Raw genomic sequence first — 26629 nt, 5'->3', positions numbered from 1 at the left:
GGACCTCGGACCCGCGTGCGAGGGACAGCGTTTATTCAGTCTGAGCATCTCGATACCAGTTTATAGTTTTCTGAGCAGAACGTCTGCACGCTTTTCCTGTTGGATTCATTTCCGGTTACTCGACTTTTGTTTTTTACTGGGTCGCAAACTCTCTTCACCCTCCTCATGTCGCCTCGTTCACAGGGGTGTCTGGGGGCGGCGGGGGGGGGGGGTCAGTCGGGTGAGCTGCCGACTCTTGACTTTGGCTCAGGTCGTGACCTCAGGGCTCTGTGCTGACCGTGTGGAGCCGGCTTGGGACTCTGTCTCCCTCTCTCTGCCCCTCCCCCTGCCCTGCTCGTCTCTCTCCCTCCCCCCCTCCAAAACAAGTAACAAGCGTTAGAAGAACCGTGCGCTCTCGGGCACAGAAACAGCTCCTTCTGTGCCGGTCCCGCGGTCGCTCACACACGCCTTTCCAAATTCAGCAGCGTGACAGACTCACCTACAGGTGACGCTCTTCGCATAACTGCACACCCGCCCACGGCCTCGCTCACACCTTACACCAGTCTCTCCGCACGGCTTCGTCCCCACCTTTACTGGAAGGGCCGGCACCTGCTCGGTGGCGGTGGGGACGGCTGGCGCCTACCGTCCTCAGTCCCAGAAGGAAGCTTTCCACCTTCCCTGAGGCAGGACGGGGGCAGTCTGCCTGTTTGGGTTTTAATTTTTCAATTTTACCTAAGTCCACGTTAGTTAACATACGGCATAACAGTGGTTTCAGGAGAACCCGGTGATTCACCCCTACATACAACACCCGGTGCTCATCCCACAGGCGCCCTCCTCAATGCCCCTCACCCGTCTAGCCCATCCCCCCACCCCCCACCCTGCCAGCAGCCCCCAGCGTGCTCTCTGTATTTGAGAGTCTCTTAGGGTTTAACGATCTCCCTTTAAACAGATTAGTTCCCTTTTGTGTCTAGGGCGGTAGGAGTTACTAACACGAATAGTTGTTGAATTTCACCAGATGTGTTTTCTGCAGCAAATACGACGATCGTTCGATTTTTCCCTCCGCTCTCAATGTGAAATGCGTGGATTCCCGATGGCTGAACCAAGCTAGCGGGGTTAAAGCCACTAGGCCTCAATACACCATGCCTTTCCTATACTGCTGGGTTCATTTTACATGTATTTGGGGCCCCTGAACTTTTATGCGTGTGACCTGTGATTTTTTCCTTTCTCGTCATTGTCCTCGTCAGGCTTTGACATCGAGGTGTCACACTGTGAGGGGAGCAGGCCACGGGGATGTGAGGATGGGTGTGGGGAGAGAGCACAGGGTCCGGGCCTTGCTGGGGGTGTGGGCGCCTGGCAGGAGGGAGGGGGGCGAGGGCGCTCATGGGAGCACGCGCAAGGAGTCCTGCGGCCAAGAAGTGGGCGGACACCGGGGCTCAGAGAACCTGAGTGTCCCCAGCCCACGGGGACACGGCCACCCGCTCGTGCACTGGGCCCGCTCTGCTCCCGCGGGCCCTGGGGGTCCCTGAGGACGAATTCAGAATTCAGCCGAGCTCAGGTCACCCCGCAGGGGGAGGCTCGGGACAGGACTGCGGTGGAGACGGGGCTCCTCTGACTCCCGCCCGCTGCCCCCACCCCACTCCCATTACCCCGGGACTTAGGCCTCCCCTTGCTCTGCCCAAACGGGCGGATCCAGGAGAGGTACCGGCAGCCCGGGCCGTCTCACAGCGCGGCGAGGTCCGGCCCCGGGCGTGAGCTTCCTCAGACCCCCTGCCAAGTGCCCGGACACCTTGAGCAAGCTGCTCCGATGCATGGGAGGCTGTCGGAGGAGACCTCCCGGCCACCCGGGGCCGTGCGTCAGCCTCGATGGCCGGAGGTCCGGTGCTCAGCGGGAACGCACGGATCCTGGAAGCGGCCCAGGTGGGCCCCGTTGTTCTGGAAACGGCGGGACTGCCAGCACCGAGGGGGCAGAGCCTGGCGGCCAAGTGGCGTTGTTGGCAGTGGCCGTGACAAATAGAGGGTCGTTGTGGGGAGCGGGAGGGAGCCCGTGACGGCCCACCACGTGGCCCAGAACCCTCTCCCGGGAGGGGACAAAAGGGCCACGGCCACAGGCTCTGGACGCCTTTCGTCCGTCGGCTACTCCCGCCTCACCGTGAACGTCCTGAGGCTGGCACTCGTGCTCACCCTGCTCGGTGGCCCCCAGGCCCTGCACATGGGCCCCCAGGACCCCAACTTCACTGAGAATCTGGTAGCCAGTGCAGGCGTCAGGAGTCGGGGGGTGCGGCTGGGGGCAGCTGGAAAGGGGCCCGTTCAGGGCTCCCTCTGGAGGGAGGGTCGCCCCCCGCCCCGCCACCCCGCACCAGCACGGCCCCCTCTGCTCTCCTCGGCAGGTCGATGGCAACTGGTTCTCGATAGCACGAGCATCCAATGAACCGAATCTCCTAAGGACGGACTCAGACACGATGTTCTTCATCCACAAGATCCACGTGACCTTCAAGACCACGCAGTTCCACGTCCACAGAAGGTAAGAAGTCTGGGAAGAGGGTGCCGGACGGGGCCGAGGTCCAGGGTCCCGTGGCGGGCCCCGTGGGGTGCAGGGACGCCAAGGTCAGCGGTCGCACAAGGCAGGGCTGGGGCTCGCTGCCCTGGGACGGGACACACGTGTCCAGTGGCCAGCGTGGCCAAGCCCCACCCAGCGCCACCGAGGGGCTCCACGGACACCACGCCTTCCGGATGCCGGGTTCCAGGGGGCCTTGTCGTCCTCTCCCAGGGTAAAGGGTAGGCGTACCCCAATTGTACTGACGGCAAGTGAGACGAGAAATGGAAGTACGGACCGGCAGCCTCGTCCAGCCCGGGAGCGGGGAGCCCCGGGGACCCCCGGGCAGAGAACGGCCGGGAGCTCTCTGGCCAGGACGCCGCCTCACAGGAGGGACCCACGGGCTGCGGCACCCCGCGGGCCCTCTCGGCAGCGGGCGGGTGGGGTGAGCCGGCAGGGGTGTCCGGGAAGGGCGGGAAGCCTGCACCCGGCCCTGCCCCTTCCTGGGGCCTGACTGGTCATCGGCACCAAGTTGTCAATGGCCGTAAAGGGACAGGAGGGCTCCCAGGGTCCGGTTCCCGCCTGGTGGAGAACTCTGCACCCCCTGCCTCCCAGCCACCCCCCGGACTCACAGATGCCGGCCACAACACGATCTTCACGGAGAAGGCGGGTCCCCACCCGCCTGTCGTCTTCTGCATCCACAACAGGAGGCACAGGAAGAAGACGGTGATGGTGGACCTCCTCAGTGAGTGGCCGCCACCCAGAAACCGCCCCCCGCCAGCGCAGGGCGAACTCCTGCCCCAGCCGGCAGGAGCCGGGGGTGGGGGTCGGCTGCCGTGAGGCCACGGGGGAACAGGACGGCGATCGGGTGTTAGACAAACGGGGGAGACCCACACACACGTCGGCAGTTCACGGAAGTCCCCTTGACCTTTAGCATCAAGAACGGAAAGGAAAGTCTCGAGCGACCCCATCCTTGCATCCACTCCTGCCTACAAGCAGAGAGACCCTGCAGTGGCCGGCGGCCCCCACGCTGTACCTGAGGCCACCAGGGCCACTGCCTGTACCACTGGCGACATGGTGTCCCACAAGAGCAGGTTAACAGACGGTGGCCCGTGTGCTGTGACGCCTCCCTGCTGTCATCAGAGGCCTCGGGGTCTGGGTGTGGAGCGCGTCTTCTCTGTGACGCGGGAGGGTTGGGACACGTGGCTCGGGAAAGCGTGTTTAGGAGACAGGTGACCTCCCACGGGCCCACGGTTAAGGGCCATGGGTCGGACTTCACTGGTCACGGGGGTTCCGGAAGCGAAGATCAGAACGTCCTGACCTGTGGTCTCGTCACCCTGAGCCTCCACGAGGCTTCTCCGTTCTCAGACCTCCCTCCCCTTTCCCTTAAGGACACTGGTCGTTGGCTTTCGGGCGCATCCTGCACCCAGCGCCTCCTCATCCCGACCCTTAACCACACCTGCTTCTAAACCAGATCCCGTTCCCAAGTCCCGGGGCCAAAGACTGACCGCACCTTTCAGGGGACCCAGTCCAGCCTGTTGCAGGGAGCGCTGAGATGACCGTATTTAGTAAACGTGCAGGCTGACAGTCCTGCCTTGGGCCCCCAGGCCTCTTGTGCTGGCCCACGAGGTACAAGCGTCCAGGAGCCCCGGGCCGCACCCAGGCTGACTTCTGGCTCAGCACTCAGCACGTGGGAGCTGCCATGGGGGCACAGACCGGTTCTCCCCGGGGCAGAGACCGTTCAGGGAGGGCGAGCGGCAGCGGCCAGCCCCCGCGGCCTCAGCACCGCAGCTGCCCCCAGCAGCCAGCAGCCCGGGGCCCAGGGCTGTTTGCTTCAGCTTCGTGGGGGTCAGTTTTGGGGCTGTGGTCGCGGAGCACGTGGCTTGGGTGCACGTCCGCGGGTGTTCCACGGTACCTTCCAAACACGGCCACGTTGACTCACTCGCCTTTAAACAAGCCTAGGGACCCCGACACCCGCAGATGTTCGTCAGACACCGGCCTCCGTCCCAACGTGACGAACACAAAGGAATCACTGCGTGGGGACGGCAAGGGCTGGGGCACAGATGATGGGCCGGACCCCACCCGAGGGTCGGGGGTGGCTCTGTGGGGCCCTCACCTCCGCTCCGGCCTGACACGGAGCCGCCAGGCAGCCCGGCCACCCCGGTCACGGCAGCTCCTGTCCCCACGGCCCCAGCCGCACCCCGAAAATCCCAGGCCGCCTCCAAGCTCCCAGAACCCGAGGCCCGTTATCCCGAACGACCTTGGGGAGGAACAGCCCGACGCTCCGTCTGCAGGCAGGACCCCCACCGCGGGCTGGGACATCCTGCACACGTTCAAGGGTTACTGCGAGAGCCACGGGATCGGCCGACCGACACCCTCGGCCCGACCCAGACTGGTAAGCGCCCACCCCCAGCCCAGCCTCGGGAGGCCGGAGGGGCACAGCGTGGACCACCACTCAGCACCCCGTGCCCCTCCTGCCGCAGACCGCTGCCTGCTCGCCCGACCGTAGAGAGGCTGCTGGGCCCGGTTGAGTGAGCTCTGACCCTGCAGGGGCCGCGGCGTGGGGGCCCCTCGAGGCCGGGTGACGGGGCAAGCGCCGTTCCCCGCGCACTGACCTCCTTCCATGCCCGCGGTGGGGTGTGGCTGAGGGCTGGCAGCTCGGGGAGACTCCGACCGCCAGTGCCACGGCCAGGACCCGGAGCGGGGACGCCCACAGGGTCCCCTGAAGGCTGTGGGGGCAGTGCCGGCCTGGGGATGCCCACAGACTCCCCCAAAGGCTGTGGGGGCCTGGGGCGCTGGGGGGCCTGCTGCGAGGCTGGGGGCCAGTCTGCAGAAGGAGACTGGGGGACGGGATCTGCCCCATCGGTCCCCCACCCCCCAAACCCACGCTGCCCCTCTCGCTCACAGGAGCGTCTCCCACAGCGGTACCGTCCCGTCGAAGGACTAGAAGTTCACAGTCCACCGGAGGAGCCCTTCAACCGCTCCCCTCCCCCAGGCCCCCGTTCCTGGAGACCTTTCCCGGCGTGCCCAATCAACACCTGCCCCCTGAGTGTGCTCTGTGAGGGTGCTCTGGCTGGTGGCCACAGGGGGCCAGGGCTGCTGGGGGCAGAGAGGTGGGGACCCTCACGTCCACACAGTGGGGGGAGGCCGCTAGGGGTTCCCCGGGGTGCCAGGATGACGGCACAGGAAGCCGGGAGGCGACGGGGTCAGACTCCATGGCCACGTCGTAGGGTCAGGAGCAAGTCTCACGGGGGCAGAGGCAGCCAGTAGACACAACCTAGGTCGGTCCCTTGCTTCCAAGCGGGACCCAGCTTAGAGACTCCTTCTGGCCACATGCTTGTGTCTCTGTTAAATGACGGTGGCCGAGACCCCGGGCGCAGCATGGACAGTCACTAACCGCACCTCACTCCTCCCGGAGTCGTCAAAGCCTGGCAGGTGCCGGCCCGCAGCCCCTGGGATGCTCACCTAGGTGTCCCAGGTTCCCCTGCCCTGGATCCCAGCTGTGGGGAGCGCCCTGCCCCACAGCGGCCAAGCCCCCGTCCTCCCCAGGGCCACCGCCTGAGCCACACATCAAGCCCACCGTGTCCCAGGCCAGGGGTCCCTGGAGGAGGGGTCTCAGGGACAGGCTTGCTGTGCCGCACCTGCACCAGCCTGGACGGAGGGGACCTTCGTCCCATCAGAAGAGGGGGCCCCCACCCCTGCTGCTGGAATGAGGCCTCCAGGCCACACCCCAGCACCCAGGGGGCCTCCCCACCCCTCGGGGGCCCACCCTAGCCTCCTCCGTCAGAAGGCCACACTCCCACCTGCATCCGCCCAGGGCCGCTTCCTTCCAGCTCATTCTTCCAGCAAGAGCCAACAGTGGAGTCAACTCCTCACTCCCACCCCACCCCTGCCATCAGGCGGCTGCCCTCTCAGCGGCCCCCTAGGCCCCCGGCTGTTCCCGTGTCCCGCCTCTGCGTCCTTTCTGCCGCTAGCCCTCAGCCTGGGGCCGAGGCCAGGCCCACCCTGCGACGCCTGTGCAGATCACAGTCTGGGTGGGGGTGCCCTGTCTCCCTGTTCCTCCTTGCTCTAGCAAAGTCTCTCACCCCGAAGCCCCCAGCCCTGCCTCCTGCTTTCCTCTAGGACAGGCCCAGGGCGTCTCGCCCCCATCGCCAGCTCAAAAGCCCTGCCAGCACACCGGGGGGGGGGGGGGGGGGCGGGGAGAGGGGAGCGGTGTGGGCAAAGGGACCTGTCCCATCACCCTCTGAGCAGGAGGTGTGGACCTCAGGACCACTGCCCTGGCTGTGAGCAGGCCTGGAGCCCCCTTTCCTGCCGTGAGCACCCCGCTGTGCTCAGGGGATGGGCTGGGGGACAGCCGGGCCTGCTGGGGGATGACAAGGTGTCCTGGCTGTCAAGGGACCGATGGCAGGCACGGAACGGCACCGAGCTGGTTTCCAGCTCCCTGAGGTGTGTGACATGGGGGACAGTGAGGCCGGGCCAGTCAAGCAGGGGTCTCGGGAGGACCTCCTCTGCCTCCACTGAGCACCTGGGGTGGGGGACGGAGAACATGGCCCTCCTGCCAAGATTGGATGGGAGCCTGGGGGCAAAGGGGGGCCCCGGGACTATGACCCCTCCCCAGCAGCAGAGCCCCTGGCCCAGCCCCCACCCCCGCCCCGGGGCTCTGGGGCAGGATCTGCATATCCTCAGGGTTACACTGCTGTGGGTTACACACAACCACCAAGCAGCACCGAGCACCCTGACCAAGACACCAGCTCACAGTGACCCCCACCCCCGTTCACAGTGACCCCCAGTGACCAGGAGATCCAAGCAGGGGAGGGGCAGCGGGGAGGGCAGGAGGACAGAGAGGAGAGAGGGCTGCCGGAGGGGCAGGGCTCAGGGAGGGTGGGACGACAGTAACGAACAGTCAGCTCTCAGCCCAAAGGCTGATGGGCACCAAACCCCAGCTGTGGGCACAGTCCCTCCAAAACGTCCCCATCCAAAGTGCTCGGCCTGAGGGTGGCTGGGGTCCTGCCGAGCCGTGTCCCTTCTGTGTGTCCTACTTGCAGGCACACAGGTCCTCCCAGCAGGGGTGGTGAGGAGGGAAGCAGGTCATCTTGAGAGCTAGAGGGGAGGTTGTGCCGAGCGCTGCCCCCCCACCAAATCCAGAAAAAAAGCCCGGAATCACCAGCCTAACAGTTTTCCGATCCTCCTCTTGAACACGTGCAACGGCAATCACCACCACCAAGGGCTGGAGAGGAGGAGGGTGCGGACAAAAGCTGTTCCCTGAAACCTGAGGCTCCTTCCAGCCCCAACCAAGCCCCCACCGGGCCGTGCGGCAGCCCTGCTCTCCTCCAGCTCACCGGGGGTCCGTGCCAGCGGGGCCCCACCTGCCACTCCCCCGGGTGTCACCGTCCATCGGAGGGAGGCCAGGCCCCAGCCAGCTCAGGGATGGGGCTCTATGCCCACACTGCCGGGGCCTGCAGGGCAGAGGCCGTGGGATCACACGGCCAGGGCAGAGTTGACTGCTGGTTCCAGACCCCTCTGGTCCCACTGGGGGCGCTGGGAGCAAGTCCACGAGCCCGACTGGGCCTCAGGATCATTCTCGACAGTGGCTCCAGGGGCCCCCCCCAGGCCCAAGATGGGGAGGCTGCCACCCGAGACAGGGCCCCGTCCTCCCAGGCAACGCCTGGCGGTGGGGCAGGGTATCATCTCTGTTCCCGGCACCTCAGTCGAACTCCCGATTTCCCTTGTTGGTGCCGACCTGAGGTCAGCACAGGGCACGGGTGGGCCGCCCAGGGCTCCAGGCAGGACTGTTCTAGATCAGCCTGCCCAGCATCACCTGGGGTTTTCCACGGAGCCTGCACCTGGCCCCGCGGAGACCGACCTGCTCCCAGGTGGGAGGGGCGGGGCTCAACAATTCTACCCCGGGGTCCCCCTCTGGGCTCAGGGAACGGGAGACACGGGGGCAGGGCCCGGGTGCTTGCTCCGGCCCTGACTCCGCAGGCAGCCGGCAGAGTCACCGGGGCTGTGCTCGGGGTGCAGGGGGTGAGGACAGGGCACCCGCAGTGCCCCACCCCGTGCTGCACGCATACAAACACGCACGTAAGCACGCACGCGACAACCAGGGAGGTCCTGAGGACCGTGCCCTGGGGCAACGGCTCCCGGCCGTGGTCCCCTCCAGCTCCCCTCCATCCCAGGCCAGCGCTCATCACCGTTGTCTGCGGCCACTCAAGGACAGAACGAATGGAACTTTCCAGCCGCAGAGACAAAGACACACGCAGGGGTGAGGCAAACGGGCTGGAAAGAGGGCTCGAGACCACGGGAGAACCCACCCTCCTGGACGGTAGACGGCCCTGAGCACTCTCCACGGGGGGCCTGGAGCCCAGCGTCTCCGGAAGGACGTGAGCAGGAGCAGTGCGGTGAGACCCCAGCCAGCTTGGCTCAGAGACCGGCACCTGCCTTTGCCGTGGCTCGCGGTCACGCCTGGTAGGGTCCGCCGCACGCAGCGCCCCTCTCAGTAACCCAGCCGTTCCCCGGGCCCCAGAGGTCAGGGGCAGCTGGGACGGCGCTGGGACCTGCCAGGTGACCTCTGCACCGGGCCCCCCAATGCCCCACCCCGTGTGAGGAGTGCAGAGGTCCCCACCTCGAAGACGGAAGCCGGCCCTTTCCTCAGGGCTCCCTGGCCAGGGCAGAGGGCACTCACAGGCGTGACAAGTGGGGTCCCCGCCCACCTCTCCGGGGAGCAGGCCCGGAGCACAGAAGTCCCAGTCCTCGGGAGCCCTCCTCAGACTGCAGGGCTATTCAGGGACTTCTCAAGGCCAAGACCGTCGCAGGAGCAAAGCCCCAGGCAGGTGCCCGCGCTCTGAGTGGAAGCGGTGCCACCTGCCCAGTGAATCGCACCGATTACAGAGAGGCGAAGCTCCAGGAGGTCTGGTTTCCGGAGAAACACCGCCTTTAATACGCAGCCGGCCCCTGCCGCCCCCCGAACCCGGGATGAGCCACCCGGCACGCGACACGGGCACGTGTGGCACTGACCCCCTCCCCACCGCCTAGCAGGGAAAGAAGTCGGGGAAGATGCTGTCCACCTCATCCCGCAGGGCCAGGCTGGGGCAGCCGGCGTCCGAGCCCCAGGGTTCCAGGGGGCCGTCTGGGAGCTCCTGGGAGCCGGGCCCGACGTCTGTCAGGAAGCTGGGCTCTGCCCTGTCCAGCAGGCCGCTCCTGGCCATGCACCGAGAAGGGACACTGGCGCCTCTGCCCTCCAGAGACCCTGGAAATGTCAGAGACGGGACACGTCAGCCTGGGTACCTGGGGTGCACGTGGCAAGGTCAAGGTGCGGAGAGGCCCAGCTCTGCCCGTCTGTCCTGCCCGACTTGGAAGCCCTTGGCGCCCGAGGGCCGTGTGGGGTGAGTGGGCCCACGCATGCTGGTCCCCCTGAGACCCGGGAGAACCCACCAGCCCAGAACAAGGAAGGCGTCTCCCACGACGCTGAATCTTACAGACTCATTCCACGTCCAGACACCTCTGTGGGGACGTCGCGTGCAGAAAAGGCACAGATCCCGAATCGCGGGTAACACACAACCAGCCCCACGTGCCACGCTCACGCACACGGTCCACATGCGTGGTCGCCACCTCACGCTCCCCCCCCCCCAGCGACCCCGACAACCACCAGCAAGGAGCAAGAGACAAATACTGGGACCCCGAGACTGCCCCGCACACCGAGCTCGAGCACGTCTCCTCTTAACCCCAGCCACCTGCCCAGCCCCTCGTCCAGACCGCCTGAGACCTTGGGGCCTGTCCCTGATCAGGGCAAGTGGTGGCCCAGGTGGCACGCCCCCACTCACCCAGCCACCAGTCGGGACTGGCGCTCAGCAGGAAGGACGCCCCATCTTCCACATCACATCTGGACGCAGACCTGAACGAGGCCGGGAGAACGCACCCTGACCGAATGGTCCCAGGTGGACCCGGTCCTCCAGCCTCGAGACAGAGGTGTGTGCCCTCAAAGGTGGCTTCAGGTTTAAGATGAACCGGGTGCCCCCCCTTCCCCGCCAGACCCCGAGCCTGCACGCTGGGGACAGACTGGCCCACCCCGCTGCCTCTGCTGGTTTCTCTCCAACCTCTGCCACGCTCCCTTCCCACGCCCCAGCTGGTGCACGCTCACAAAACACAAACTCGTTTACTATCAGCCGAAACACAGACGGACTGGGAACACGACAACATTTTCGGAAACGCGTCAGAGAGCCGCACGGCAGCGTCTGGCTCAAACAGGCCTGGGCTGGCAGTGGCCCCGGCAGACAGAGGGGGAGGGGTGCGAACTTCCCAGGGGCAGGGGCGGGCAGAGCGCGGGCAGGGCTAGGAGGCGGCCTGTGGGGCCGGTGCGCACGCCCACCAGGGCACCCACCTGGTGTCCAGTGTCATGGCCGAGTCGGCCCCCTCCATCAGGGGCCCAGCCTGGCCCCGGCAGCTCTGAACCTCTTTGCTCACCAGAGGGGAGGGTGGCTGCCAGGAACGGGGAGGCCAGGGTGGAGGCGACCTCAGGGCCTTGGAGGGACTTGGGTCTGGGGGCCGGGTCACCAGGCTGCAAGGCTCTACAAGAGAAGGCAGGTGTAGGTCGGCCTTCCCCACGTGGGCGCAGCCCTCCCCTAAAGGCCCCAGCCCCCACCCACTGCACCCTGCACGGGGACACAAGGAGCTCGGGAGCAGGAGGCAGACAGACCCCCAAGGACAGACGCCCAGGGCCGCAGGGCTATGCACCTGGGGCCAGGGGAGCTTCTAGGAGGAGACACCGCTGACCTCAGGCCAGGCCCTTGGAGCTCAGATCTGGGACCCTACCCCCACCTGCCCGCAAACCTTGACCCCGGCCTCCACCCTCAGACCTAGCCCCCTTGCCGCGTCACCTCTGCACCCTCACGCCCTGCCTGTGGCCCCGGCTCTGCCCCCAGCCCTGTTCACGGCAAGCCCCCTCCCCTCCTCGACAGGCACATTCCGGGAACCGGAAGACATAGCCTCGCCTCCTGCGGCACTCGGGGACTCTGGCACAGGGCAATCACCAGCACCCGTGTCCAAGAAGCGACAAATAGCTGGGGTGCGGGGTCCAGCACGAGAGAGACATCATCAGAGGTGCCTGCAGGCTTGGCCGGCACAGCACCAGAGAACAAAGGCCCCGTGCAAGGCCGATGACTCTCACTCCATACAGAAAAAACCATCGAAAAGGCACTGAGGGGGGCAAAGAGCGGGGCAGGATGGAATTGGGGGTCGCCCCTGGGTGGCTCAGTCAGTTAAGCGTCTGACTTCGGCTCAGGTCATGATCTCAGTTTGTGAGTTCAAGCCCCACGTCGGGCTATGTGCTGACGGCTCAGGGCCTGGAGCCTGCCTCAGATCCGGTGTCCCCCTCTCTCTGCTCCTCACCTGCTTGCACTCTGTCTCTCTCTCAAGATGAATAAAGGTTTTTAAAAAATAAAAAAAAAGAAAAGGCACCGAGGAGAGCAGGGCAGTGTGGGGGCCGCTCCAGAGAGCTGGCCATGACAGGGGCCAACAAGTTTCCTGGGGGACCCAGGGACCCCTAGAGGCCCGGGGCGGAGGAGGGGCGGGGGGCCATCCTTGGGGAGCAGAAACAAGTTCAGAGACCCGCTAGCTTGGACCCTGCTCCCCAGCAGACAAGCTGACAGAGAACCACCACCGCTCATGGCTGACCCGTCTGGGGCACCTGAGCCCTCACACCCGCCCCTCCCGGCAAGCCTTGTCCTGAGGTCTGGACCGCGGCCGGAGGCAGCGTGGGGTCTCCGAGGCTTCCCCCCGACAAGAGGGTCCCGAGAGAACCAACATTAAGCATCCGCGCCCCGCTCAGGAACAGACCCTGCCCTGCACTCCTGCTCACCGGGGAGGGCTGGCGGCCCGTCCAGCACCTCGGCCGCCCCCAGCGGGGCCTCGCCCTCGGCCACACCTGCGGTCGCAGCCTGGGGCCTAAAGGACAAAAACACAAAGACAGAGCCCTGAACGGGCTGTGTCTGCTGCCCCGACGGGCTACCCAGCCACACGGGGGACACTCACACGGTCACGCCAGGTGCCGCCATCCCGGAGTCTGGTGCCCCGGCTGAAGTCGGACTTGACAGGGCCAGCTGCAAAACGTCCCTCTGCCACTTGTGCCACGTCTCCTTGGACGGAGCGAGAGCCTAGAATTGGCACACACGTGACACCCGACAACGGTCAGGCAACAAACGGGAGGGAACAGCCCGCCGTTCCCTGTCACCCGCTGCCCCGCTGGGGTCAAGGGGGTCAGCCCGAGAGCAGACGCCAGACCGGAAAAACAGAGCAGGTGGAGGCGCGCATAAGGGACTTAAGTGATGACGGAGCTCGTGCCCTGGGACGCCCGCCTCACTCGTGGAGGTGGAACCGGCACAGACAGGGCGACGCCTGCCGAGATCACGGCCGCCCGGGGTGCACGGCGCAGGGCACGGGGGAGGCCAGCAGGTCAGAGCCGCCTCCAGGGCCGAGGCGACCGGCAGCCGTGGGTGCGGACGGGGGACCCACACTCACGGCGGTGGGCGGCTCCTGGCTGGGCACCAGGTCGCCGGCCAGCCGCAGGAACTGCACCGACATCTCCAGGACCGAGGCCATGTCCTCCCGCCGGCCATCAAAGCGGGGCAGCAGGGCCCGCAGGCGCTCGCAGCTCACGGAGATCCGCTTCCTGCTTGCAGACAAGCAACAGCGACCGTCAGCCCACCCGGCCTCGGCGGCCAGGTCACCCGGGGCACCTCCGGGCACCTCGGGGTCTCGTCAGGTTGAAGAACAAGACCACCCCCCCTCGTTAGCTCTCCAAAAAACAGGCTGTGCTTGTGCCCTAGACCACCAGCGCCAGCGATCCCAAGTGCACAACCTCCAGATGCCCACAGCTCAGGTCAAAGCGGGGGGGGGGGGCTGCATTGGTGGCCCCGGGAACCCCCCCCTCCCTTGGGGCTTCTTGTTCACCGCGGGCACCAGTCACGGTCCCCTTACTGCACAGACCCCGCAAACCCTGTCCCAGCGGCCTATAACCCCCACCGGGCCGCCGGTCAGACACCCGACGCCCACTCCCCTCCCCCATCCACCCCCCCCACCCCCCCCCCCCCCAGCAGCCCGGCCCCTCCTCCCCCAGCGCGGCTCACCTGCGCTCCCGCTCGCTGAGCACGTTCCGCGGGAGGCCGGAGCCCGCACGCTCGGGCGCCTTGTCTTCGCGGCAGCCCTGGGCACTGGATGGGGAAGAGCCGCTGCCCGGGAGAGGCCGGGGCGCCGAGCTCCGTGAACCCCAGAACGCCGTGGTGGACGTCCTCCGGGAGCCCCGCCTTCCCCCCGTAGGGCCTGCCCCACGGGCCTCGCCGGGTGGGGGGACCCGCAGCGCAGTCCACTCGCATTGGGTCCCCCCCGCCCAGCACCCTTGACCCCCTCCAGCCCCCCCAGTTCCTCACCCGCACCCCCCAGCGCCTGGCTCAGCTCCCCGGGACGCCATGACCGCGGCTGCACCGAAGCTGCCTCGCGCGCCGCCCCGGGACCCCCACGCGCCGCCCCACGTGTGCGTCCCGCCAGCCCCGCCCACTCACGTGTGCCCGCCGGCCCCGCCCAGACGCGTGCTCTGCCCCACCCCCCCACTCGCCCCGGACCCTCAAGTTTCTCCCGCCGGAAGCTGCCGGAAAGTGGTGGCCCGGATCTGCCCGCTCCAGGGCCGACGTGTGGCCCGGGCTGAGTGGTCCTCCCTCCTCTTCCGGGGGGTCGGCCCACCTCCCACTCGGGTGTGGCCTCCCTGGGTGCCAGCCTCCAGCTGGGCTCTGTCTACAGGGAGGCGTGATGCCCTGGAGGAGCCTGACCGTGGAGGAAGGCGCGGGTAAATGGCCACTGTGGGAAGGGAGGGGCAGGAGGGCAGAAGCGGTGATTTTCGGGACAGGGCTGGGCGGCTGGCGCCCCAAGCAGGAACCGGCAGGAGCCCAGGCTGGACGTGGGCCCGGTGTCAGGAGGCCAGAGGTGGCAGGTTGGACTCCCCTACAGAGCAGTGGGTGTTACCTGAGGCAGGGACAGGCACAGGTGTGGGGGGAGGAGGAGATGAGAGTTTCTGGAACGTTGTGCGGCCCGGGGACCCAGGGGAGACCGTGAGGCCCAGGTAGGGGGGTTCCCAGAGGACGGGGGGGAGGCTGGTCTGAGAACTGCTCACCAAGATGTGCGGGGCTCAGGGGTCGGTTAGGGACAGGTTGGAGGGTCCCCACCTGCTGCTGGGGGCCAGCCGGTCTACAGTCCACGTGTGCCTGCCCCCTCTTGCAGGGCGCTCCACCTAAATGAAGTGTCATCACCCACCCAGGAGCCAGGGGGCATCCTGACAGCTCCGAGCCCACCCCGACGTCACCTTCCCCCGCTGCGCCTTCCCCTACACCCCAGCGCCTGCCCCATCCCAGCCCCTTGCCACGCCTGTGCCTTCTGCCTGCCCTGGGCCCTGGATTCTCCCCACGCCTCAGCTCATTCCCCAGGGGCCTGCGGGTCTCCGGAGGGCTCGGTCCGCCTGCTCCTCTTGCTGGACCTCCAGGGGTGAGCTGGCGGAAGTCGCTGAACGCGGGTCTGTTGGTAGGACGGAGCCCTCCTCCCAGGACCGAGCGACCCTGCGGCGCGCTTGGGGTTCTCTGGCCACCGAAGTGCCCCCTCCTGTCTCTCGCGGTTAGGACGGCTCCGAGCGCCGCGATGGGGGCGGGTCCCGGGGTGGGGAGGCGCCCAGCCAGCTGCGTCCCCGCCTGGCCCTCAGCCGCCGCGGTTCCCGGCGCAGCCGGCAGGGGGCGCGCCCGGCCTGGCGCCCGAACCCAGACCCTGGAACAGGCTTTTTTTTCTCTGCTCGGAGAGAAAAAAGTGTTGTGTTTCGGGATAAAGCAAAGAGCTTCTCCCTGGGCTCCGCATCCGAGCCGCCGCCGCCCCGCATGCCGTTCCCCGACGGAGCGCGCAGCCCGGGGGGCTCGTACAGGGGGGCGCGGCCAGCGGCGCGCGGCGGGGGCCACACCAACCGGACCTTCGTGTTCGACGACGGCCGATGCGCCCCCAGGTAGGGCCGATGCGCCTCTCCCCAGGCGGAGGGAACCCAGTCCCCGCTAGCGCCCCCTCCCAGGCCCCTCGCACCCCACAACCGCGTGCCCCGGGGCCCCTCATCTCCCAGAGCCCCACACCCCAGGTGCCCATGAGCGCACCCATGAGCGCCCTCCCCCGCACCACAGGGAACAGGAGCGCCCCACAGGACCAGCCTCCGCGGCAGGTGCCTGGGGCCGGCGTCTGTCTGTCTGCCCCCTTGGCGCGCAGGTGCCCCCAGTGCGGCCATTTTTGGGTGTGGGGCTCCGAGCAGCTCCGGGGTGCCGGGAGCCGGGCTGTGCCAGCCTCCCAGCCCCCCTCCACCCAGCCTGCAGGAAGGGCCCACTGGGGTGCTCCCGCGAGGGGGTGGCGGCGGGCACAGGGGCAAGGGCACTCCACGTGGAAGCGGGTGTTCCAGGGCCCTGACTGCGTGTGGGAGGCAGGTGGGCTGTGTCGCACAAAGGGCAGGGATTTTGGCTTTTAATGGCTTGGTATTTTTGGCTTGTCGTTTCCCTTTTGGGCGTTTCCATTTGCTCACCCCTGTGAGAAGAGGGCCAGCTGACCTGGCTTCTAGGTGACCTGGGAGTCAGTCGTGCTGGGCCACCTCTCCCTGAGCAGTGTCCCGGGATGCCATATGTCCTGTCCATCCAGGTGACTGGAGCTCTGGCGGAGCCCAGGAAGGAAAACAGACCTGACCCGCTTGTGTCCCAAACCAGGGGCAGGCATGCCGGGGTGGGGGGAAGGTCAGGCTGGATGGGAAGCCCCCCCCAGGGAAGGGTGAAGACTCACCCCCACCAGGGAAAAGGAGGCTGTGTGAGGACCCCCACCCCCACCCCCCCCCCCACCCCCGCCGCCCAGGGAAGGTCAGGGAGTGTAATTCGCCTGGGCTGGAGCGGGAGCGTCTGAGGCCAAGACCGTTAGGTTAGGGAGGCTGCCCTCGGCTGGGAGAGGGGAGACCTTTCTCCGGGCAAATGAGGGTCTGGTGGGGGTGGGGGGGACTTCTGCGGCGCCGGTTCCTACACTAGGTTTGACCGCAGGGGCAGCTCTGGAGTCTGGTGGCCCGGGTTTCCTCCTTCCCTGGAGCTTGGGCAGGCTCTGTCCTGAAAGGTGCTGGGTGATCCTAATAACGATGCTGGGGTTTCCTGCAGAGGTGAGGGTGGCCGGACACCTCTGCCTGCTGCTGGCGGGGGCAGCCCCCAGGCCGGCGGGTCAAGCACTTGGGGACCTGGGAAGGGTTCCTGGCTCTCTGGGCTGCAGGAACCTCTACCTTGGTGCCTGGGCCCTGTGCCTGTCCCCGGGGGGTGAGGCCCCAGGTCCTAGCTGCCCCCGAAGATCCCTGGGCACTGCCTTTCTTACCCTGTTCCTTCCCTGGGTGCAGATGTCGCTGCCATGCAGGTGACAGTTGTTATGGAAGGGGCAGGGGCCTAGGGAGGGCCGGGCTTGCCCCAGAGCAGGCCGGTGCTGGCCTTCTGGTCAGAGCCCTCTGGCCTTTCCCCGAACTGCCGGTTCCCCACAGCCCTGCCCCTCCCCCCCCCCCCACTGACCCCGGGGACTGGTTTGGCACCCTGCAAGCCCCGATGGCAGAGGGCACAGAGAGCTGGGGATGACGCCCTGCCAGGGTGCATGCCTGGCCGGAGGTCTCGGCCCGCCCTCTAGGCCCATATTAGGGAGCAGTGCATGCAGGGCAGCAGGAAGTGGCCCAGGCCCTGTGGGAAAGGTTCTCAGGGCCTGAGGCACAGCCCAGGCCTGGCCGGCACAGGGGTGGCTTCCCGGTCCGGGGACTGGGAGGAACTCAGAGCTCTGTTTTTGGCCGGGAGAGTCTACAGCAGCAGCTCGGAAAGACAGGGGTGAGTGGAAAGGGGAGCAGAGGTGGGGGGACCCACCTGGGGCTCCGTGTCAGAGTGCAGGTCCACGGGTGTGACCGTGTGTCCACACGTCCAGCTGGACCACAGCCTCTGAGTCCCCCAGCCAGCTTGTCCACCTGCCCGGGTCTCAGCAGCCCGTGAAGTTACTCGGGATAGTCACGGTGTGGCCGACGCCGGACTCTGTCACTTGACTTCCCCTCCCTACGGAGGGTCAGTGACCGAGTGCAGATTCTTTCCTGAGGCTTCTCTTTGGGCTCCCCGAGGACGCAGGGTTTTGTGGGCTGTTCCCAAGTGACTCCTGCCTCCAGGGGGCGGCGGTGCCTGTGTTCTCCTCCCAGACAAGCCCCCGGTTTTCTGAAACGGGGGGGGGGGGGGGGGGGGGGGGTCTGCCTGAGCGTGTCCAGACCACAGGTGGGAAGGGTGTGTACCTGACTGTGACGCGCCCCTGTGCACACCCCTGCGTTCCACGTAGGAGCGCTGTGCTGGACGGAGTGGGGGCACCCGGAGTGTGCAGGAGGGCCCTGCCCCTGCCTGGGGCTGGAGAGGGGGGCGATGGGGTGTGTGCGAGTCTCTGGGTGGAGCCCCAAGATAGGTGTTGGCCCAGGAGCAGCCTCTGATCACACAGGTATTTTTAAAGTCGGCTTGGGAATTCTTTAGTGTGCGCGCACGTGTGCGTGTACGTGTGTGTGTGTGTGTGTGTGTGTGTGTGTGTGTGTGTGTGTGTGTGTAGATGAGGCCGCCCACACTGACCCAAAATCTTTTTCTCCTCTGGAGCATGGAGATGAGCCAGGGGCCTTGCCTTGGGGCGTGAGGCCCGTACTAGCTACTGGAGAGCTTAAAATGTTTGCAAGGGGTGGAGGCAGGACCCGGCCTGGTCCCTGGGCCAGGACCTCTGGAGAGGCCTTCCAGAGAAGTCCGCCGTGCGGTTTGGTTGGACCTTCCACAGGCGTGCTCAGGGATCCACTGTGCGGTCGCTCTGGCCTGTTCTGTGCGGGGCAGTGAGGTCTGGAGCTTTGGACATGCCAGCCACCCCCGGTGCCAGCTCTTGTCGGCCTGTGACGTTGCCCCACGTATTTATGGTGACTTAATCAGAGACTCCCTGCCGGGGACCTCGGCTGGCGCTCGTCAGGAAGGGCAGCCACCGTCTCCTGGCTAGCGGAGGGGGTCCGGGAGCCCCTGGGGACCCAGCTCTGGGCTGCTGGGCAGCGAGGGAAGGGGCTGTGGCTGGGACCCAACCAGTGTGCGACAGTGGGCCAGCTGCCCGCCCCGTGGCAGAAACAAGTCCCGGTGGCTCTGGTATGTTCCTCTTGTCAGCATCACCCCTGCCGAGCAGCTGGAGCCGCCATGCCGAGACAGAACATGGAACCACGTTTCTGCCGTCGTGGCCACCACAGGAAGCTGGGGTCGGAGGGCAGGTCTAGCTCAGCCCCCTCGTGGGGCATCTGTAATCACTGTGCTGGGCGAGGCAGGGAGGCCGGCCACTGCGCTGTGGCTGCGGGCACCCGTGGTCTCGGGGCCAGCGGCTGAGGACCCAGGGGAACCCAGTGGCCCGAAGAGGTCCTCCCTGACCCTGTGGATTGTGGGGTCAGCAAGGCTCGGGGAAGTTGAACAACTTCTCTACCGTTCTCCTGACCGCCCCTGTGGAGACCTTGGTCACAGCTGGGGGTTTGCACCGGCTCTGGGCATGCAGGGGCCTGGGGTCCTGGAGAGGCCGATAGCCTGGTGTGGAGCCCTTGTGGGAGGCCTCAGGGTGCTGGTAGGGATGTGACCCCGGACGTGTTGGCAGGTGCCGGAGGTCAGAGGACGGGGAAGCCACCAAGTTGAGCTGTTTGGACACCGGGAGCACGAGGCTCTAAGGCCAAGATCTGCCAGGTAGAAGGCGTCACGTGTGGGCAGATGACATCCCACCTGGGCTTCCGTTTCCACATAAGGCCCGCAGCACCTCTGCAGGCCACGCCAGCCTTCAGAGCCATTTGGTGCGGCCAGCATGGGGAGCTGGTGCGGTTCTCGGAGGGCTGAGTAGGGGTGTGGCAGGCCGGACAGGGCAGTCTCCTCCCAGTGGAGCCCCCGTGCCCTGCTGTGACGGAGGGGACGCCGTCTGTCCTGGCAGGCTCCCAAGGGCCCCCCACCTCCATGCTGGCTCCGGCTGCCCCCAGCTGCACCTCTAAGCAGCCACCGTGTGTCCAGCCCGAAGGGGAGGGACTTGGGCGTCTTCAGCCACAGGATGGGGTGCAGCTCGTCAGCAGGACCAGCCAAGGGTCGTGGGCACCCGGGGACTGAGTCCTGGGCCTTGCAGTGGGGACACAGACCCACCGCCCAGCGGTGGGTGACCCAGACATGCCGCGTCCTTGGGGTGTGCAACGGGGGGGTTTTCCTGAGCCTTAGGTCCCAGCCCAGGTGGGCGGGGCGAGAACTGCAAATCCCTGTGGCTTCTGCCTCCCCTACGTCGTCGCGGTGGGGCTCGGGGAAGGGCGGGGGGGGGCCAGCCCTGCGTCCACACCTCTACCATCCCCTTCCTGGAACACGGGTTTGACGGGTGCACGAGAACCCCACTCCAAAGCGTCGGTTCTGATGACTCTCCAGTTTGAATCCAGCTCAACGACGGGTTCTCAGCTGTCACCTTGGAACCTGATGCATCTGGGAGACGGCGGCCAGTGGCTTCCACAGTGTGGACTCAGAGTCCCTTCCCCTGAGGGGCGGGAGGACGCTCCCCGGAGACGCCTGAGCGAGGGCAGCTGAGCAGCTCGAATGGCTCTGGCTTTTTAATTATTGTGCAAAGGAAGCACTTAGCGTTTCTGTTGTGGTCAGCAGACAGGCTGCTTTCCGCTTCCACTGGGCGCCAGGCCCGCTCTCCGCGGCCCCCCACCCCGGTGACGCTGCACTGTCTTCCGGACTCGCCTGCATGCTGAGCGGGGATGCGCGAGGGCGTGCGCACGCATGTGCTCGCCTACGTGCCCACGTGCACAGACATGCTCGCACACACGTGCGTATGTACATCCGTGCGCACGCGTGCGCACACGCGCCCCCCGTCCCCAATTCCTCTGCAAACGTGGCTCTCCAGGCTCCTTGGGAATTTAGGACTGTGAACCTTGAGGGACACCTCTTAGGAGAGGGACCGGGTCCCCTCAGTGACCTCAGGCCACGGGACGGCCAGTTTCAGCACTGCTAGCAGGTAGGGAGACGCACTGTTTTCCCAGGATGCCACACGCCCGGCCTGAGGAGACGGGGGGCCCCTCCCCAGTGGCCTGCCCAGAGGTGGGCCCAGGACGAGAGGGCTAGGAGACTGTGGTTCTGGCCTGGGGATGCCGGTGGTGGGCGTGGTCCCCTGGCCTCCTGGCCCCCAATGACGAGGCCGATGGTCTTCTCACGTGGCACCGTGGGCGACACATGGCCTTTCTCCCCTGCCGTCACCCCCAAACTGAGGTCACTGTGCAGTGGGGACAGTCCATGAGTGGCATGCAGGCTGGGTGCCCAGAGGAAACTTCCTCTCCAGAAGGGTCCTTTGGAGTGGTGCCGTGCTTGGATTTTGACACGGGACCCCACAAAGTGTGGTTCCGTGCTGGGTCACACAGATTGGCCCGTTCATAGCACAGAACTGTCCTGAGTCACTGGTGTTCGGACTGTTGGTGGCAGCGTCCTGAGGCTGGGGGGGTGGAAACCTGGGCCCGGGCGGGCTTTGGCACAGGTGAGGGTGTGCGGGTGTTGGCTGTGGGTGGGCCAGCCCTGCTGTTACTTCTCAGACCACGCGAGGCTCCCCACAGCTCCTCTCGTGTCTGTCCGGCAGACACGGACCCTGAGGCCGGATCCACGCCCTCCCTGCTCTGGGCCTTCCCAGACCACACGTGGCCACCAGCGCGCTCCCCCCCTGCTCCCTGGTGACCGGCGAGGCGGGAAGCTTTTCCTCGTCCGCGCCGGCTGGCGTGCGTGTTCTTGGACCTGCCACTCGCCCATCCTTTGCCGCTGTGTCTTTTCTACGAGACCTGCGGACATTCTTGGGGGGACCTGACCGTGGTCATCCCCGCAGGCGCCTTCTCCCTGTTGAGCGCTGTTCTGTCCTTGTCCTTGGCTCTGTTCCTTTGCATGCTCGGGTCTCTGCACATCAGATGCCTTCCTGATGCCAGATGGCTTCCCCCTGTTTCTCTCCCAGCCTTTTCCTCGGTGGGGGCTGCGAGGTGGGGGCCGGCGCTAGCCGCAGCGTAGCCTCTGAGTAGGTGGGTGTCAGCCCCGCCCAGGCCAGGCACGCGCCTCCTGTCCCGTCAGCGCGGTGGGGGGCACATGGTGCCCACCACCCCTCCCGCGCCCTCAGGTCCCTGCCGTGTGTCCGTCCTTGTGCCAAAGCCTACGCGTCCCGTGGCTGTGGCGCTTGGTGGTGACGGCGGCAGGCACGTCTTGGCTATCGTCACGTGTGTGTTTTTCAGTTTGAGTTTTGAAAACAATGTGTCGCGTTCTGAGAAAACGACGGTGTGTGCTGACGGGAGCCGATAGCCTCTGCCCTTTTGTCTGGAGAACGGACTGCTGAGCTGTGGGCGCCGTGACCTCCTCGTGCCGGTAGTGACAGCTTCCAGCCAGTGTCTGGGCACCACGCGGTCTCCCCGGTGGCCCTGTGAGCTTCGTGGCAAGGGCGGCTCGGGGCGTGGGGTTTGCACGGCTGCGGGTCTTCCCGAGGTGGGTCTTCCCCGAGGTGCTTGTGCTGTGCTCCTGCTTCTGCCCTGGCTCCTAGGGTGCGCTCAGGTGGGGCTCGCTCACTGAAGCTCTCTCGTCTCTTCTAACAGCTTTCGGTCGGTTCCCTCGGGTCTTCTAGGTGAGCGGTCACGCCGGCCGCGATCGGAGCCGAGTTGTCGATGTTCATGGCTCTCCTTCCTCTCTCTGTCTCATGTGGCGGCCGTGATGCCCATCGTGGTGGGCAGACTCACGTCCCGGGGAATGGCAACCCTATTTCGCAGATATGATGTTGGCCTAGGTTTCTGGAAGATTCCTTATGTTGTTGGTTATTAAGAAGGTGTTTTCTTGCATTTAATTTATCAACGGATCTTGAACACTAGCGAGTGCTTTATTTGCGTCTACCGGTATGATCCCGCTGGATTTCCCCCTCGAATTTCTTAGTATGATGAAGCATATCGCCCTTTTTTAAGATAAGTTTTATTCCACGTTGTATTTCGGCAACGCAGTGTTAATACACCACTGGGTCCCACCCGCCGATGGTTTCTTTGGGCTGTTTGTACTTAGAGCCACAAGGGACGTCGCCCGACGTCAGTGTTGGTTCTGTGCACATGTGATTTCAGTGACGCGTTCGGGCCGGCCTTGGGGACCAGGGAGAGCAACCCTTCTGTGCTTGGGCATCGGGTTGACCGAGGGGGCAGAACGCGAGTGTGAAAGCTCCCAGTGCCTTTGGTGGGAGGAGCGTGTCCTTGCCTATTTGCCTTCCTGAGGTCTTGCTGACTGACCCCTTGAGCACCAAGGGGGTGGTAGTGAGAGGGACAGAGAGGCACAAAGTCCTGGTTCTCACCACCCGAAGGCAGCCGGCACCGGCACATCTCGTACTCGGGACGGCTGCAGCATCAGCCCGGCCTGGCTTCCCAGCGCCCTGGGCCTCTCCTAAGCTTCAGGACCTCGTGTGGCTGCTTAGGCGCCATGAGCCCACACGTGCTCAACTCAAGTACAGGAATCGTGCGTCCTGGCTTCACCCAGCTTGTTCCCGGGATCCCGTGCCACTGTCCTGCGGCCACAGTGCCAGGCGTGCCGCTGGCACTCAGCCGTGGCTCTCCCTCCCACGGGGTTGGGGCACGTGACTGCGTGTGCACCAGACTGCCCAGGGGACTTCCCTTCGTGCGCGCCAGGCTGTGCGCTTCCTGTCATCCTTGGCCTCTCCCGCTGGATCCCGTAGGTCAGCGGCACAAATTGGAACTCCCCAGAGGGGCCTCCAGCTGACCTGGAGAGGGCTGGATGGGGACTTGGCCATCCCAGGAACTTGACACTTAGGGTCAGAGCCTTCATCCGGTGGAACGTGGCCAAATGTTGTTCAACGGCCCAGCATTAAAAGCCGATGCTGACTGAGCCCTCTTGGGCCAGGTATTATGCTGAACGTCTTGCATTTTCCCTTCTTTCACCTGCATCCAGTCTGCTCATGAGGACGGAAGGCGTCCTTGCTTACAGAGGAGGAAACTGTGGCTCAGAGACGGGAAGTGACTTCCCTGGGCCTCCGGTGTGAACTGATGGGACAGGAGCAGGCCACACTCGAGTCACCGGGACCCTCGGGTGCTGCCTGAGCCTCGTGTGTTTGTGCCGACAGGGCCTGCAAGTACCCAAGAGGAGCAGGGCCTCCCCCACCCTGCCTGGAGGCAGGGGGCCGCCCGACCCTGGCTCTGGAGGTTGGCAGGTCCCACAGATGAGGCTCCACGTCTCATCCCGAGGGTGTGAGGGCTGGGGGGGAGGGACACCTTAAGCTGCCGAAGCACTTAGTTCTCGTAGAAATCAGTTCTCTGGTGCGCCCATCACAGGAGATGTGAAAGACAATGAGTATGGTCTCAGGGGCCCCAGATTTCCTCCCCAGCCCCTCAGGTAGGCAGGGAGAAGGCGTGGGAAGGGGCATGTAGACTGTGTCTGGGCGGTTGAGCCACGGTCACGTTCTTGCCCCCCCTTGGCAGGGACTCATGCCCTGAAGCTCTCAGTGAGACACGCCTTGGGTTAGGGAGAGGTCTCGGCCAGATCCCGACGCCTCAGGGGGCATTGCTCAGCCATGTGTCTCCTACGGTGGACCCAGAGACCCTGGGGGCCCTGCCCTCAGCTAGCACAACAAACAGCGTCCCTGGGCCTTCCACGGTGCTGGGGGAGCGTGGCAGGACGCCAGGAGGCCTGCGGGGTTTCTGTTTACCACCCTGTGCTCGCTCGAGTGTCCAGTGTCACAGCAGCACCACGAGGGACGAGGGGCAGCACAGCCTTACCATTCACCCCGGGGCTGGGGCGTCGGCCTCCCACCCCCTGGTGCTCTTCCCGCCCCCGGCGTCCCCTGAAGCCGGAGGTCATCCGCAGACGCTGCCAGGTCTGAGCCTTCAGACCGCCAGAGAAAACCCAAAGCAGCTCAAACTGGGAGGGAACAGAGGCAGCCATGGTCTTGGGGTTCTGCCGTGGAAGGAGGCTTTTAGCAAGAGAGGGGCGACATGGCCCCAATCTCTGGCCACGTGGTTTCCCCTGCGTGCGCCTCCCCGCAGTCCCGCTAGCTTGTGACTAAGGAAAAACATGAGGGCACGCTGATGCAATTAGGAAAATGTTATTTTTCAAATGCTGCCAGATCCTCAGGGTTGACCCTGTAACCTGGAAAGAGACTGCACGGGCGTGTCGGGCCTGCGTCTGCAGGGACGGTCCTTACGCAGCTCAGCTCCGGAGGCTGTAGGCTCGCGGTGCGGGACCTGCCTGTTGCAGGGGCCGGGGAGCATGGGGGCTCAGGGAGGGCTCCTGCCCTTCCCAGTGTGAGAAAGGAGAGGAGGGTTTCATAGCACCTACCCCCCCCCACCTGTGTGAACCTCGAGCTCCAGGTGAGTGCCTGACCCCCGCCCCCGCCTCGTGCTCCCAGCCTCCAGGCACAGCCTGCCCTCAATTTTCCAGCTCCAGGAGCTGAGTGTGGTCAGCAGACTCCTGGCCCTGCCCGAAGGCCAAGCCCAGCTCCTCTGTCCCCCTGCTGCTCTCCTGTCAGTCAGGCTCAGCCTGGGGAACGGACCTGCTAAGGTGGAGAACGCCCTCCCTCAGTGCACACTGCTCTCCCTGCAGCAGCTTCGGAGGGGCCAGGGGGGCCCAGCGCAGGGCCCCCCCACTCTCAAGTATCAATGCGGAGGTGCTGTTCTCCTCGGGGTCTTGGCTCTCAGAGGAGCCTGGTGAGCGTGAGCCCAACAGGTGGAGAATTCCTGCCTTCTCACAAGCATGCCCTGAGGGCTGTCTGGGAAGCAACCCTGAGGGATGGCCTGGGGCTGGACGCACCTAGAAGGTTAAGTGATACCAGAGGACCAGGAGTCCAGGGTGCTGGTTGAAGTCAGGAGCCTGGGTCTCTGTCTGCACACCGGTGACATTGGCAGTCTCTGTTTGCACACCTGTGACATGGGTGGTCTCTGCGCATCTGTGACATGGGTGTGTGTGTTCCCAAGGCATTCCATTAACAGATGTGCGGTTGCCTTGCTGGGTCAGGTGCTGCCACGCTGCTGTGGGGCTCACGGGGTGGCTAGTGGCCCTATGATATGGGGAGCAGAGAGGTGCTGATGTGCTGAGGGCTTTGAGGGCTGCTGGCCCCTGCCCCACACTTGTGCATGGGTAACTAGCCAAAGTTCACTTCCATGTGGCGATGGGGGCGGGGAAGGTGCAGGAGCCCTGGAACACAAATCCTTGCCCCTCAAAAAGCGGTAGACCACCAGGGTCTCTCCTGGGGCCGGCCCCCACCCCTGGTTCCACCACTGCCGGTGTCTTTAACTCATGTGATAGGGGCAGGGGTCTCTGTGGTCTCAGAATCCTGGTGACAACAGGTAAGGGCACTCAGCCAGAGTTCAAAGAGATCCTGGCACCTGCCCCCTCCCAGGTTCTGATCTGACCCAAGCCGCTTGGCCCCAGGCAGGCCAAGGACAAGGGCCTCTTCTGAAGGCTCCTGGTCATTCACCCCCACCCGTCCCCCAAGAGCCTGAGGGTCTGGGAGGAGGCCTTTGGGTCAAAGATGGGTGTCCTGGACCCTGAGGAACCCCAAGCAGCCAGCCTTAGCAAGAACTGTGGAGGGGAAAGCAGGAAGGCTTACAGGGCCCTGAATTGGCCTTGACAAGCCTCCCGCCATGCCCTGGAGGTGCGTCGGAGTGAGCCCCAGGCAGGGGCAGTGAGTGCATCTCAGTGGCCACAGGCCTGGCGGTCTGGGTGGGGCTGCTGGGGGCAGGCCAAGGGCTGTGGGGCTTACAGTGTGTGCGTGTGTGTGTGGGGAGGGGGGGGGTTCGTGCAGGCAGGCCCTGGGGGGGGGACTGCAGGAAGCTGGGCCGGGCAGAGTGGTTTGGGGGTGCAGGCGGGAGGGGGGGGGGTGCTGGCCAGGGGCTGTGTGGGGCTGACCAGGCAGGTGGCAGGTGGGTGGGGGGCGCAAGAGTCCGGCTGGGGTGGAGTGGGGGGTGCAGGCGGGAGGGGGTGGTGCTGGCAGGGGGGTGGGTACAGCGCGGGGCTGACGGGGCGGGGGGGGGGGGGCGGCGAT

At 65.7% G+C, this 26629-nt stretch overlaps 1 protein-coding gene across 2 annotated transcripts; it reads right to left on the bottom strand.

Annotated features, from left to right (window-relative positions):
* Positions 1–9437: 9437 nt before the first annotated feature.
* SOHLH1 (spermatogenesis and oogenesis specific basic helix-loop-helix 1) lies at positions 9438–14009 on the bottom strand. 2 transcript variants are annotated; one of them, XM_042964821.1, is made up of 8 exons: positions 13933–14009; positions 13633–13734; positions 13025–13175; positions 12539–12660; positions 12366–12451; positions 10890–11076; positions 10333–10403; positions 9438–9758 (listed from the first exon to the last, which is right to left on the bottom strand). In XM_042964821.1, exons 1-8 carry the CDS (start codon positions 13971–13973, stop codon positions 9541–9543), a joined length of 978 nt encoding a protein of 325 aa, XP_042820755.1. In that variant the 5' UTR covers positions 13974–14009; the 3' UTR covers positions 9438–9540. The 2 variants fall into 2 exon arrangements, with proteins under 2 accessions (XP_042820755.1, XP_042820756.1); XM_042964822.1 differs by having other exon boundaries at positions 13633–13716; positions 13933–13986.
* Positions 14010–26629: the final 12620 nt, after the last annotated feature.

The sequence above is a fragment of the Panthera tigris genome, chromosome D4 (assembly GCF_018350195.1).
Source record: "Panthera tigris isolate Pti1 chromosome D4, P.tigris_Pti1_mat1.1, whole genome shotgun sequence".
Lineage (NCBI taxonomy): Eukaryota > Metazoa > Chordata > Mammalia > Carnivora > Felidae > Panthera > Panthera tigris.
Note: the sequence above shows the minus strand (reverse complement) of the source record. Positions and strands in the feature narration are given on the sequence as shown.